The following is a 15,424-nucleotide window of genomic DNA, read 5'->3' on the forward strand; positions in this document are numbered from 1 at the left end:
TGTTCTGCAGACACTTTCTTAAAACAAAATTTTTTAAAACTCTATCTTTGGCCTAAACCCATTGTATCCTTTTGGCTAAGTAGACTACACATCCTGGTCTTTGGTTTTCTTTACAATAACTTTTCTCTATTTTTTACAGTTAACTGTGTGAAAAGTTAAAATTACAAAAAAAACATATAAAAATAGAAAAACTACTTGATGACAAAAAAATTTACATTTTTTATTTCCGGTAAGATTTTGTTTCTTTTTTTTTTAAATACATTTGTCGAGCATTGTTTTGTTCCCCTGTAAGTAATGCTAACACTTGAATGTTTCTCAATATACTAGACTCTGCTTTTATATAAAAAAAAGACAATAAACTTTGTTAAACTAAAGGAGAATAAAACACAAATTGTTTGTTGCAAAACAGTAGTTTAAAAAAGCAACAACTAAAAAAAACTATAATAAAATACATAAAAACGTGTAGTAATGACTAGATTTTGTTGTTGTTGCTTACTTTTAGAGAAGAGGCAAAAGATTCTAAGCGTTTTTAATAACAGGATTTCTTTTTGAGCCTTTTAGCTTGAGGAAGATGATGATGATGATGACGATGATGTCCTTAAAACACTTAAGTACTTAAAGTCTAGTGTTAAAAATGTTTGTAAAAAGTATGAAAGAATGACTAACTGCCAGCCTACACATGTGTATGGGTGGCTTTTCATATGTATTGTTTTAGAGGAAGACGCTGACAACGACCATGTTCATATATCATTTAAATGGTTGACTGACTTGTTTGAATGAATGACTGCATGCTGTTTGCCTTACAGCATGTTTTTAAATGTTTAATGGATTCTTATCGTTTTTTTTTTTTTTTTTTGTTTAAAACCTAGCCTCCTTTTTTAACACTTTAGGGAAATAGTTAAACTGCTGAAGTGTTTCTCTTAGAAAGCTTAAAAAACAAATTTGGAAATCTTATTTTGTAGTTTTTATGGATTTTAGCCTTAATAATACGGTTCGAAAGACCATAATTGAATTGAAGACAATTTGTTTTTATAATAAATATCTGTTTAATTTTTGGATGTAATAATATTTTAGCTAAATCTGCAGTTTTTAAACAGTTTCAGTACAACAAAGATACAGTATTTCAATATTACAGTTCGAAGGACCATATTTGAGTATTGTCTTGACTATAGTTTGTTCTTTAGTCCAGTCCAGTTAGTCCAGTATATATATTCTTTACTCTACAGTCTGCTCTATAGTCTGGTCTATAGTCCAGTCTATAGTCAGGTCTATAGTCCAGTCTATAGACTTGTCTATAGTCCAGTCTATAGACTTGCCTATAGTCCAGTCTATAGACTTGTCTATAGTCCAGTCTATAGTCTTGTCTATAATCAGATATACAGTCCAGTCTATAGTACGGTCTATAGACTTATCTATGGTCTGGTGTTTAGTCCAGTCTATAGTCTTGTCTATAGTCTGGTCTACAGTCTAGTCTATGGTCTGGTCTATAGTCTGGTCTATAGTCTGGTCTATAGTCTGGTCTATAGTCTGGTCTATAGTCTGGTCTATAGTCTAAACTATAGTCTGGTCTATAGTCTGGTCAATAGCCTGGTCTATAGTCTGGTCTATAGTCTGGTCTATAGTCCGGTCTATAGTCTGGTCTATAGCCTGGTCTATAGGTCTATAGTCTGTTTTATAGTCTTTTCTATAGTCTGGTCTATAGTCTTTTCTATAGTCTGGTCTATAGACTGGTCTATAGTCAGGTCTATAATCTGGTCTATAGTCTGTTCTATAGTCTGGTCTATAGTCTGGTCTATAGTCTGGTCTATAGTCTTGTCTATAGTCTTGTCTATAGTCTTGTCTATAGTCTGGTCTATAGTACAGTCTTTAGTACAGTCTTTAGTACAGTCTATAGTATGGTCTATAGTCTAGTCTCTAGTCTGGTCTAGAGTGCAGTTAATAGTCTGGTATATAGTATAATCTATAGTCTCGTCTATAGTCTGTTCTTTGGCCTAATATATAGTCTTGTCTATAGTCTGGCCTATATTCTAGTCCTTAATTTGATCTATATTCTGATATATAGTATTGTCTATAGTTTTGTCTATAGTCTTGTTTATAGTCTAGTCTTGTCTATGGTTTGGACTATAGTCTGGTCTATAGTCCAAACTATAGTGTGGTTTTGAATTTTTTTTTTTTTTTTTTTGAAATGAATCTGTATAAATTTTTAAATATAAATTTTGCAAATTGTACTTACAACTGTGATGGGATAGAAGGGATTTATAATGGTGAATAATAGAATATGATTTGGCCGTGCTGCTTCTGGGCGTTTTCTTCTTAAATCATCATTTGATTTATTCAACAATGGTTGCTGTTGATTCTGTTGTTGGGCGGGCTATAAAAAAAAAAGAGAAAAAGAACAGAAATTAGATAAAAATTCTCATTCACATATTAGGATCCGAAGGACCATCAGCATGCTACTACAAATAGTTTTACATAACCAAAATTGTTCCTTTTTCACAAAATTTTTTGTTCTTTTCATATTTTTAGCCACTTTTGTTATAATTTGTTTTAATTAACTGAATGCTTTAGGCTCGTAGGACCATTTAAGTTTTGTTTCCGGTTTCTTAATTGAACATTAGGTAGTCCTTAAAAATGGGTAAACATCTGTAAATACATTAGCCGATAAGGACTAATTATTGCCAAACATTTTACAGCTAAAGTTCTAAATTAGTTTGGTTCGAAGGACCATAATACTACACAAGTTATTTTAACAAGTTTTCTTCCAGTGTTCCTAATCATTTATCCTATTTTCTAACACAACTAATCACAAATTCGTTAACAACTTATAACAATGATTAATTACCAACTATAACAAAGTTTTTCACCTGATTTAAACCGAAAATATTGCAACAAAATTTCCCATTTACCACTTTTCAACCTCTTTCTCTTTTCATTATTACCGCAAACTTTCACATTAATTAACTTGAGACATATTTGAGTAAAATTTTGATTAAGCAGCAATATTTCAACTGTCAAATTCTTTTTTCCTAACAATAAAATTCAAAAGATTAATTTAAATCAAAAGTTTTTGTAAATTGTACCACAATAACAAAAACATCATCAAGAAACTTTTGCAATTTATTGTTTGCAACTTTAGAGCCTGTAATCAACTTAATAATGATTATAATGCAACTTTCAATGCAAAAAAAAAACTGAAAAACATCCAATGAAAAGCAGCTAATTAACCACAGACTAAAGAATTAGTTATTAAAAGAAATATAAGAAAAACATAAAAAGAATAATAGAAAAAAAGGGATTCAAACTAGTAGAAAATTTGTAACTAATTAATGTGTTTCAAAACTCAAATGCACACACACACACACTCTGTACCATAAATCAAAATTTATAGCAAATTCTGAGAGCAAAAACTATAATGAAAAGAAAGTATGAGAAAATTACGAGAAAAAAACTAGTCAGCAGCAGACAGTAAATAGGTGTGTATTAAGCTGATTTTAACTCCTTATTGCTGGTAAATAAAAGGGCAAAAAAAATCATTTGAACTTTTTTTCAAGAGTCTTCAGATTTTATATTGCTCTTATTCTGCATTTTCTTTTTCCCCATTTTGTCGCATATTTTCGCTGCAAAATTACAACATTAATTAGTTGTTAGTTTTAAGCATTTAAACTCATGACTTTGGCACTTGAAGGGAACAAAGTTAATTGAGATTTATAGAAGAATAGAAAAAGATTGAAATCAGATTATCTCAAATTATTAAGACTAGAGTAATAGACCAGATAATAGACTATACTATAGGCTAGCGACTAGACATAAGGCTACACTACCAGGACTAGGACTATAGACTAGACTAGCATTATGACTAGACGATAGACTAGATTATAGACTAGACTATAGACTAGACTATAGACCTATCGACTAGACTATAGACTAGACTATAGACTAGATATAGATTTAGACTATAGACTAGACTATAGACTTAGAATTAGACTAGACTATATACTATACATAGACCTAGAATATAGACTAGACTATAGACTAACTATAGACTTACAATAGACCTAGACTATAGACAGACTGATATTACTAGATATAACATGACTATAGACTAGACTTAGACTAGAGAACTATAACTAGACTATAGACTAGACTATAGACAGACTAGGAAACTAGACATAGACTAGACTATAGACTAGACTATAGACAACTATATACTAGAATATAGACTAGACTATAGACTAGACTATAGACTAGACTATAGACTAGACTATAGACTAGACTATAGACTAGACTATAGACTAGACTATAGACTAGACTATAGACTAGACTATAGACTAGACTATAGACTAGACTATAGACTAGACTATAGACTAGACTATAGACTAGACTATAGACTAGACTATAGACTAGACTATAGACTAGACTATAGACTAGACTATAGACTAGACTATAGACTAGACTATAGACTAGACTATAGACTAGACTATAGACTAGACTATAGACTAGACTATAGACTAGACTATAGACTAGACTATAGACTAGACTATAGACTAGACTATAGACTAGACTATAGACTAGACTATAGACTAGACTATAGACTAGACTAGACTAGACTATAGACTAGACTATAGACTAGACTATAGACTAGACTATAGACTAGACTATAGACTAGACTATAGACTAGACTATAGACTAGACTATAGACTATAGACTAGACTATAGACTAGACTATAGACTAGACTATAGACTAGACTATAGACTAGACTAGACTAGACTATAGACTAGACTATAGACTAGACTATAGACTAGACTATAGACTAGACTATAGACTAGACTATAGACTAGACTATAGACTAGACTATAGACTAGACTATAGACTAGACTATAGACTAGACTATAGACTAGACAATAGACTAGACTATAGACTAGACTATAGACTAGACAATAGACTAGACTATAGACTAGACTATAGACTAGACTATAGACTACTAAATAGTCAATGGAATATTATATTGACCAAAATGTAGACTAAAGTAGAGACAGACTAGGCTAGACTAGACTAGAATATACAGTAAAATATAGATTACAGAATAGACTATAGACTAGACTATCGACCAAACTATAGACTAGAATACAGACTAGACTATTCTATAGGCAAAATTATAAATTAGACTGTAAACTATACACTAGACTATACACTAGACTATACACTAGACTATAAACTACACTATAGACCAGATTATTGACTGGACTATAGACCAGACTATAGATTATAGGCAAAATTATAAATTAGACTGTAAACTACACACTAGACTATACACTAGACTATAAACCAGACTATAGACTACATTATAGGCTATACTATATACTAAACTATTTCCTTGACTATTTTTTAGACTTCTGATGCCTCTATAGTCTAAACTTTAGAAATTACACTGAAGTTTGTAAAACAATCTTCATAATCTACTCTTTACTTCTCCCATCACCTGTAATTTTAAAATTTTCCCTAACAAATTGTTCAAAACTTCAATTATTTCTTCAAATCTGTTCCGCTATTTAAGTACATTTAAATTAACTCACCATAAATAGTCTTCAGTTACACTCGGTCTGTCATATCCGTTTCTAATAACAATTTAACCACACAATGATGACATTAATATAATTATGATAAAGATGATTAACGGAAGTTAATTAAATGTTTTTAATTTGTTAAGAAAACAAACAAACAGCTAAAGACAAAAGAGTATTTAATGTTTAAACAAAAAGTATAGCAAACATACATTTTTTCGTCATAATTATCAAGTTTCTTTTTGAGTCTTTAGTTTAACAACATTTTCAACAGCAAAATCTGAAATTTTCAACAACTAAGTGCAAAGTTGCTGTTAAGCGCGTGTGTTTTTTTTTTTTAATTTTAATGACCACTTGTGTCTAAATAATTATAATGAATTTCAGTTGTCATACCTTTTTACAGCAATTAAACTGTGGTAGGCTGGGGAAAGATAGGGAATGGGGGTAGGGAAGAGATACTAAAAGTACTTTAAACTCGTAAGTTTTAAGAGAATTATTATAATTCATCATAAAAAATTAAAAATAACAATGTTTATGTCGCATCTCTCCTTTTAACACATAAATCTAGAGGCAGCAGCAGTTTTCCTGGCAGGTAGGCTGCTGCAACTGGCTTAATTTTGTTGGACTTTTTTGGAGTCTGTCATATATACAGTCTATAGTTTAGTCTATAGTTTAGTCTATAGTTTAGTCTATAGTTTAGTCTATAGTTTAGTCTATAGTTTAGTCTATAGTTTAGTCTATAGTTTAGTCTAAAGTTTAGTCTATAGTTTAGTCTAAAGTTTAGTCTATAGTTTAGTCTATAGTTTAGTCTATAGTTTAGTATATAGTTCAGTCTAAAGTTTAGTCTATAGTTTAGTTTATAGTTTAGTCTATAGTTTAGTCTATAGTTTAGTCTATAGTTTAGTCTATAGTTTAGTCTATAGTTTAGTCTGAAGTTTAGTCTATAGTTTAGTCTATAGTTTAGTCTATAGTTTAGTCTAAAGTTTAGTCTAAAGTTTAGTCTAAAGTTTAGTCTATAGTTTAGTCTATAGTTTAGTTTAGTCTATAGTTTAGTCTGAAGTTTAGTCTATAGTTTAGTCTATAGTTTAGTCTATAGTTTAGTCTATAGTTTAGTCTAAACTTTAGTATATAGTTTAGTCTATAGTTTAGTCTTAAGTTTAGTCTATAGTTTAGTATATAGTTTAGTCTAAAGTTTAGTCTATAGTTTAGGCTATAGTTTAGTTTAGTCTATAGTTTAGTCTATAGTTTAGTCTATAGTTTAGTCTATAGTTTAGTCTATAGTTTAGTCTATAGTTTAGTCTATAGTTTAGTCTATAGTTTAGTCTATAGTCTAGTCTATAGTCTAGTCTATAGTCTATAGTCTAGTCTATAGTCTAGTCTATAGTTTATAGTCTAGTCTATAGTTTATAGTCTAGTCTATAGTTTATAGTCTAGTCTATAGTCTAGTCTATAGTCTAGTCTATAGTCTAGTCTATAGTCTAGACTATAGTCTAGTCTATAGTCTAGACTATAGTCTAGTCTATAGTCTAGTCTAGTGTACGGTCTAGTCTATAGTCTAGTCTATAGTTTAGTCTATAGTCTAGTCTATAGTCTAGTCTATAGTCTAGTCTATAGTCTAGTCTATAGTCTAGTCTATAGTCTAGTCTAGTCTAGTCTATAGTCTAGTCTATAGTCTAGTCTATAGTCTAGTCTATAGTCTAGTCTATAGTCTAGTCTATAGTCTAGTCTATAGTCTAGTCTATAGTCTAGTCTATAGTCTAGTCTATAGTCTAGTCTATAGTCTAGTCTATAGTCTAGTCTATAGTCTAGTCTATAGTCTAGTCTAAAGTCTAGTCTATAGTCTAGTCTATAGTCTAGTCTATAGTCTAGTCTATAGTCTAGTCTATAGTCTAGTCTATAGTCTAGTCTATAGTCTAGTCTATAGTCTAGTCTATAGTCTAGTCTATAGTCTAGTCTATAGTCTAGTCTATAGTCTAGTCTATAGTCTAGTCTATAGTCTAGTCTATAGTCTAGTCTATAGTCTAGTCTATAGTCTAGTCTATAGTCTAGTCTATAGTCTAGTCTATAGTCTAGTCTATAGTCTAGTCTATAGTCTAGTCTATAGTCTAATCTATAGTCTAGTCTATACTCTAGTGTATAGTCTAGTGTATAGTCTAGTGTCTAGTGTAGTCTAGTTTATAATCTAGCAATTTTTCCAAATGACCTTCACATAATGCATTTATTTCCTAAAAATATGATAAAAAATTCCCTTTTTGACACATTGTCAATAGACTTTCTAAACAACTTTATCTGTAATTACCTCGAAGAAAGGTGTCAAAATAAAGCAAACATAAAAGGTTTAATGGAATTTAAACAAAATTATCACAAGATAAAATATGCAAAAATGTTTTGTTTTTTTATATAATGTTGCTGTTGTTGTCGTGTCATTATGGCCTTAGTCAAATGCGTTCTAATTAAAATGTCTATCTATTTTGGACATAATAAGAACATGTTCATTATATTCATCTTGTTTTATGTATTTTCTTCAGATAAAATTTTGCGTTAATTAGTTGCAAGATTTGCTTCTAAAGCTGTCAAAAATGCTTTAAACATCATGACAACCTTAAAAATACAACAAAACAAATAAATAAACAACTGAACAAGTGAAATTTTGCACTAATGGCAGACGACATGAAAATTTAGGAAATTAGTTCTTCTCTTCGTCAGGAAAATAAAATTAGCTCAAGGTTTTTTCTTTCTTTCTTTCAGAGTTCTTAAAACACTCATACTAATGTTAAAAACAATTAATAAAATGCAATGAAATTCTTAAATAGAACTTCTTAAAAAATTAAAAGAACATTTTCTTTGGCCTTTTTGCAACCCTGTCAGTCAGTATGTCTACTTTAATGTTTTAGTTGTATAATCAATTTAAATGTTTTCTTTAAGAGAAATTACCAAATGCAGTTTGTGGTGTGTGTCTGTTGGGTAATTACAAAACAAACGCCCACCACAAACTGGCATGTGCAACTTTGCCACACATACAACTCTTGCAGCAGCAGCTAGACAGCCAGCCAACAAGCAAAAACTCCCCCGAAATGTTGCTGCTTCTTTAGTTCTGTTAGTTTTAGTATAACGTTTTAACTAGGGATGCCAATCGGGACTGGTTTTTAGAAATCCCGGGATTCGGGATTTTTAAATAAATCCCGGAATCCCGATATCGGGATCCCGGGATTTTCGGGATTTCTAAATCCCGAAAAATATAAAAAAAATTCAAAAAATCTTAATAATTTACCGACAAAAATAAAATGTTTTATTTCATATTGCAATATGAATACTCTTAGTAGGTGTTTACTTTCCAATAAGCATTTTGTGAAAAGAAAAACAAATTAATTCAAAGTACATACTTAGAATAAAAATCTTTCCATCCCAGGCACTGAATAGTAGAATAAAAACCTAAAATAATATCCATGATATCCAAATTTACAATGGTTTCCAAATAATATTTAAATAGTATGTGTAATGGGGATCCATACGATCCACCTGTACTGCACCTATATCTCCTCCACCTTATATTCCGTGTTCACTAACCAAGGAAATTATCTTCTCGCCATCTTATTGACAGGTTGACTTCCATTATAGATATCCGATAGTATCAATGCCTATTTATTGCCCTTTTTATAACCTTAGTAGGGATGGTATATTGGGTTTCTCCGGAGTAGTGCTTTTGTTTTATACTGTCCTAAAATACGCTGATGAAATTTGAAATGATCGGGCTTTTGATCCGAGCTCCCATACAAAACACAGCTTTAAAAAAGAATTAGTGTCCACAATTCGCTTAAAAAGAGAACTGCCGCAATGAAATTCAGCATAAAACATTTTATGTAATCGTAAATTCGCCCTCCAAATTTTATGAGGATCGACTCATATGATGGCGTCCTTCCCCCAAGCATATTTCAGAAAAATAGTTTTTTAACAATAAAGTGCTAGAATATATCGGAGGCGAGGTATACATTTATTATGAAAACTAAATTACATTTTACTCTCATAACTGGTGTATGGGGTTATATGGTCGGCCTCGCCCGCCTATAATTTCGTACTTGTTATTTTTATATATCCGATAGTATCTATGCCTATTTAGTATAGCAATGAAATTTGATATTAGTAAATCCCTGACGAGCCAAAACCTCTCTACCAAATTTTATGTGGGTCGGTTCATAATTGACCCTACCCCCATATAAGGTCCCGTTAAAAAAATGACTTTAACGCTCATTACTGGCTTAAAAAAGTATAGCGATGAAATTCGATACACATATGTTTCATGCGAGTCAAAATCTCTCTACAGAGTTTTATGTGTTTCGGTCCATAATTGACCCTACACCTACATAAGGTCCCATCCAGATAAATACTTTAACGCTCATTACTGGCTTACAAGTACGAGTGTAGAGATGAAATTTGAGATAAGTAAATTTCTTACTCGTCAAAAGCTAAGAAACTTTTATAGGAACGTAAATCTTCCTACCGGTAAGTGTATGAACCAAAATTGGTCTAAAAAAATTATGAAAAATTTTATAAAAACGGTCAATGATTCACCCTAGCTCTCATATAAGATCCTATCAGTAAATTTGATGAGTAATATCACCCTGATGTTTATAGAAAAGCATATTCGGCATTGCCGAATATAGCACTCTTACTTTTTTTTTTTTGATATTTCAGCTTGTAAGTTAGTAGAGTCATCTTCAGTCCAAAAACTTTTAAAATTCTCTTATTTAGTACTTTATAATGTATATAAATAGCGGAAAAATACTTAAAAATTCGGGATTTTAAAATCCCGAAATTTCCCGGGATTTCATTTTTTAAAATCCCGGTTTTCGGTACTTTCAAATCCCGAAAATCCCGGGATTTTCGGGAATCGGGAATTCCCGTTTGGCATCCCTAGTTTTAACAATTTAAACAATTAAATTCTAATTGAGTTCTTTCCTTCATTTTCTTTTCTTTCATATAATTTCTTTTAGTACAGAACGAACGACATACAACCGTACAACATCTTAATTAAATTGTCTTTTGAGACAATTTGTGTAAATAAAAATCAAGCTAAACTAAAAGACAGACATCAACATCAAGAGCCAAACACAGCAGCAGCACAACAGCAGACAAACAAACACTTCAAGAAAAATATAATGAAATTGCCCGAGTCTGGTCTGATGCTAGAAAATTATTTACTATTTAGTCAGACAGAAGAGATTTTATTGAAATTAAAAAGCCAGTAGCTAAAAATCAAAGACAGCAACAGAAGTAGCAGCAGAGACAGTTGATCAACTGCTTGCTACTGCAGCAGCAAGAGCAGCAAATGGCAATGTGTTAATATATCTCATCTACAATGTACGTAAGTATGTGGCAAAAAACGTTATTTTTTTTTAAAGAATGTGTCTAGAACTAATTGCACACAAGGAAAACAGACTATGTTCTAATCTTGTCCCTACTATAGTCTAGATTCTAGTCTATAGTCTAGTCTATAGTCTAGTCTATAGTCTAGTCTATAGTCTAGTCTAGTCTAGTCTATAGTCTAGTCTATAGTCTAGTCTATAGTCTAGTCTATAGTCTAGTCTATAGTCTAGTCTATAGTCTAGTCTATAGTCTAGTCTATAGTCTAGTCTAGTCTATAGTCTAGTCTATAGTCTAGTCTATAGTCTAGTCTATAGTCTAGTCTATAGTCTAGTCTATAGTCTAGTCTATAGTCTAGTCTATAGTCTAGTCTATAGTCTAGTCTATAGTCTAGTCTATAGTCTAGTCTATAGTCTAGTCTATAGTCTAGTCTATAGTCTAGTCTATAGTCTAGTCTATAGTCTAGTCTATAGTCTAGTCTATAGTCTAGTCTATAGTCTAGTCTATAGTCTAGTCTATAGTCTAGTCTATAGTCTAGTCTATAGTCTAGTCTATAGTCTAGTCTATAGTCTAGTCTATAGTCTAGTCTATAGTCTAGTCTATAGTCTAGTCTATAGTCTAGTCTATAGTCTAGTCTATAGTCTAGTCTATAGTCTAGTCTATAGTCTAGTCTATAGTCTAGTCTATAGTCTAGTCTATAGTCTAGTCTATAGTCTAGTCTATAGTCTAGTCTATAGTCTAGTCTATAGTCTAGTCTATAGTCTAGTCTATAGTCTAGTCTATAGTCTAGTCTATAGTCTAGTCTATAGTCTAGTCTATAGTCTAGTCTATAGTCTAGTCTATAGTCTAGTCTATAGTCTAGTCTATAGTCTAGTCTATAGTCTAGTCTATAGTAGTCTATAGTCTAGTCTATAGTCTAGTCTATAGTCTAGTCTATAGTCTAGTCTATAGTCTAGTCTATAGTCTAGTCTATAGTTCTAGTCTATAGTCTAGTCTATAGTCTAGTCTATAGTCTAGTCTATAGTCTAGTCTATAGTCTAGTCTATAGTCTAGTCTATAGTCTAGTCTATAGTCTAGTCTATAGTCTAGTCTATAGTCTAGTCCATAGTCTAGTCTATAGTCTAGTCTATAGTCTAGTCTATAGTCTAGTCTATAGTCTAGTCTATAGTCTAGTCTATAGTCTAGTCTATAGTCTAGTCTATAGTCTAGTCTATAGTCTAGTCTATAGTCTAGTCTATCGTCTAGTCTATAGTCTTAGTCTAGTCTCGTCTATAGTCTAGTCTATAGTCTAGTCTATAGTCTAGTCTATAGTCTATCTATAGTCTAGTCTATAGTCTACAGTCTGCCCGTAGCTATAGTTTGACTTTCTAGCCTGTGGGCAATTTTAAACTTAAAATTTTTAGCAATTTTTACCTTAAACTAAATTTAAATTCTCCTTTAAATTGTTGTTCTTTTAAAAATTGTTTACAAATATTTTTTTTGCCTTTTATTATACAATAAATCAAATTCTAAGCAATTTTTGCTTTTTGTATCAAAACATTTTAATTTCATTTTGTTTGTTTGTTTTTGTATTTATCGCCTTTTGTCTAATATTAAATTGCAAAATTGAATCTAAGAAGTTAAACTACTTGTACATATGCATTTTATATGTATATTTGTGAAAAGATTATGCTATAGTCACACATATACAAACATTGAATAGACGACTAACGTTCTAATATCTATTCATTAGATTTTCATGTAAACATTCATTTTAGCCAAGAGGGCTTTTTAGTCTTTATTTCTTTTTTCTATTATAAATAGAAGTAAAACAAATTAGAAAAAAAATTTAAGAAAAGTGCTGTCTTGTACTTGCTGCTGCACATTTAATAAAAATGAAAAGTGAATAAAAAAAATGCAAGAATAGACAAAGAATTCAGTCGACCACAAATAATTCATTTGAAATTCTTAGAGTGTAAACTAAACGTGCAGTGTACAGGAAAAACGAACGGTCAGACAAGCAAATTTTTTATAGTCAAACCAAAAATAAATCACGGACCACGAACAGACATACTAGGGGAGGGATGTAAATAATAGATATTAATTCATATGGGATAATATACATATGTAGGAAATATTGTAATAAAATTAGTATCCAACAAATCAGACAATACGGCCACACATATCAAAATTTCAAAGGAATAGATACCGACACAAAACTTAAGACCGTCCTAGAAGATGTTAGGTCTAAAATTTTTCAAAAAAACTAAACATCTTATTACATTAGAGAATAAGTTTATTTTGATTTTAAATTGCTTAAAAATCTTTTTAATTGCCTACCTCTCCTCTCTAGGTTAAATTTTTTCAAACAATTGACCATCATTAGGATTGAAAATGTTTGTCTGTCTATCTGTGTGCTTGCTGTCGGTATTGAGATATAAATATCAAGTATATCAAGTATATTTTCTAGTGCAACACAATGTTGCACGTAAATTAAATATGAAGAATAATGCTAAAGAAGACAGACATGTTTACTCTTGTTTATTTGTTTGTTCTTTTATGGCATTTTATGCTTAAAATATGTGTTGATTTACAAGTGTTTAAACTATAAATTTATATTTTATAGACAGTAGAGGTCAAGAAAATAGCACAGGTTGTAAAAGGAAATCAAAAACTTTCAACAGGTCTAAATACAAGAGTTTGGATTATAAAAAAGACTATAGAGAAGACAATAAACTAGACTAGACTAGACTAGACTAGACTATAGACTAGACTATAGACTAGACTATAGACTAGACTAGACTAGACTAGACTAGACTATAGACTAGACTATAGACTAGACTATAGACTAGACTATAGACTAGACTATAGACTAGACTATAGACTAGACTATAGACTAGACTATAGACTAGACTATAGACTAGACTATAGACTAGACTATAGACTAGACTATAGACTAGACTATAGACTAGACTATAGACTAGACTATAGACTAGACTATAGACTAGACTATAGACTAGACTATAGACTAGACTATAGACTAGACTATAGACTAGACTATAGACTAGACTATAGACTAGACTATAGACTAGACTATAGACTAGACTATAGACTAGACTATAGACTAGACTATAGACTAGACTATAGACTAGACTATAGACTAGACTATAGACTAGACTATAGACTAGACTATAGACTAGACTATAGACTAGACTATAGACTAGACTATAGACTAGACTATAGACTAGACTATAGACTAGACTATAGACTAGACTATAGACTAGACTATAGACTAGACTATAGACTAGACTATAGACTAGACTATAGACTAGACTATAGACTAGACTATAGACTAGACTATAGACTAGACTATAGACTAGACTATAGACTAGACTATAGACTAGACTAGACTAGACTATAGACTAGACTATAGACTAGACTATAGACTAGACTATAGACTATAGACTAGACTATAGACTAGACTATAGACTAGACTATAGACTAGACTATAGACTAGACTATAGACTATACTATAGACTAGACTATAGACTAGACTATAGACTAGACTATAGACTAGACTATAGACTAGACTATAGACTAGACTATAGACTAGACTATAGACTAGACTATAGACTAGACTATAGACTAGACTATAGACTAGACTATAGACTAGACTATAGACTAGACTATAGACTAGACTATAGACTAGACTATAGACTAGACTATAGACTAGACTATAGACTAGACTATAGACTAGACTATAGACTAGACTATAGACTAGACTATAGACTAGACTATAGACTAGACTATAGACTAGACTATAGACTAGACTATAGACTAGACTATAGACTAGACTATAGACTAGACTATAGACTATATACTACTATAGACTAGACTATAGACTAGACTATAGACTAGACTATAGACTAGACTATAGACTAGACTATAGACTAGACTATAGATAGACTATAGACTAGACTATAGACTAGACTATAGACTAGACTATAGACTAGACTATAGACTAGACTATAGACTAGACTATAGACTAGACTATAGACTAGACTATAGACTAGACTATAGACTAGACTATAGACTAGACTATAGACTAGACTATAGACTAGACTATAGACTAGACTATAGACTAGACTATAGACTAGACTATAGACTAGACTATAGACTAGACTATAGACTAGACTATAGACTAGACTATAGACTAGACTATAGACTAGACTATAGACTAGACTATAGACTAGACTATAGACTAGACTATAGACTAGACTATAGACTAGACTATAGACTAGACTATAGACTAGACTATAGACTAGACTATAGACTAGACTATAGACTAGACTATAGACTAGACTATAGACTAGACTATACTAGACTATAGACTAGACTATAGACTAGACTATAGAGACTATAGACTAGACTATAGACTAGACTATAGACTAGACTATAGACTAGACTATAGACTAGACTATAGACTAGACTAGACTATAGACTAGACTATAGACTAGACTAT

The 15,424-nt window shown here is 31.1% G+C and overlaps 1 protein-coding gene across 3 annotated transcripts in view; it reads right to left on the reverse strand.

Moving 5' to 3' along the window:
• The window catches only part of LOC119610143 (heterogeneous nuclear ribonucleoprotein L-like), a 129,528-nt gene that overhangs the window by 43,042 nt on the left and 71,062 nt on the right, over window positions 1–15,424 (reverse strand). For all 3 annotated transcript variants that reach the window (XM_037965256.1, XM_037965254.1, XM_037965255.1), the window contains one exon: window positions 2,234–2,371. In XM_037965256.1, coding sequence (XP_037821184.1) covers window positions 2,234–2,371 — 138 coding nt within the window. The remainder of the gene's footprint in view (window positions 1–2,233; window positions 2,372–15,424) is intronic.

This window comes from Lucilia sericata, unplaced genomic scaffold (genome assembly GCF_015586225.1).
Source record: "Lucilia sericata isolate MDLA Ls3-8-SP2 unplaced genomic scaffold, ASM1558622v1 Contig001128F_arrow, whole genome shotgun sequence".
Taxonomy (NCBI): Eukaryota; Metazoa; Arthropoda; class Insecta; order Diptera; family Calliphoridae; genus Lucilia; species Lucilia sericata.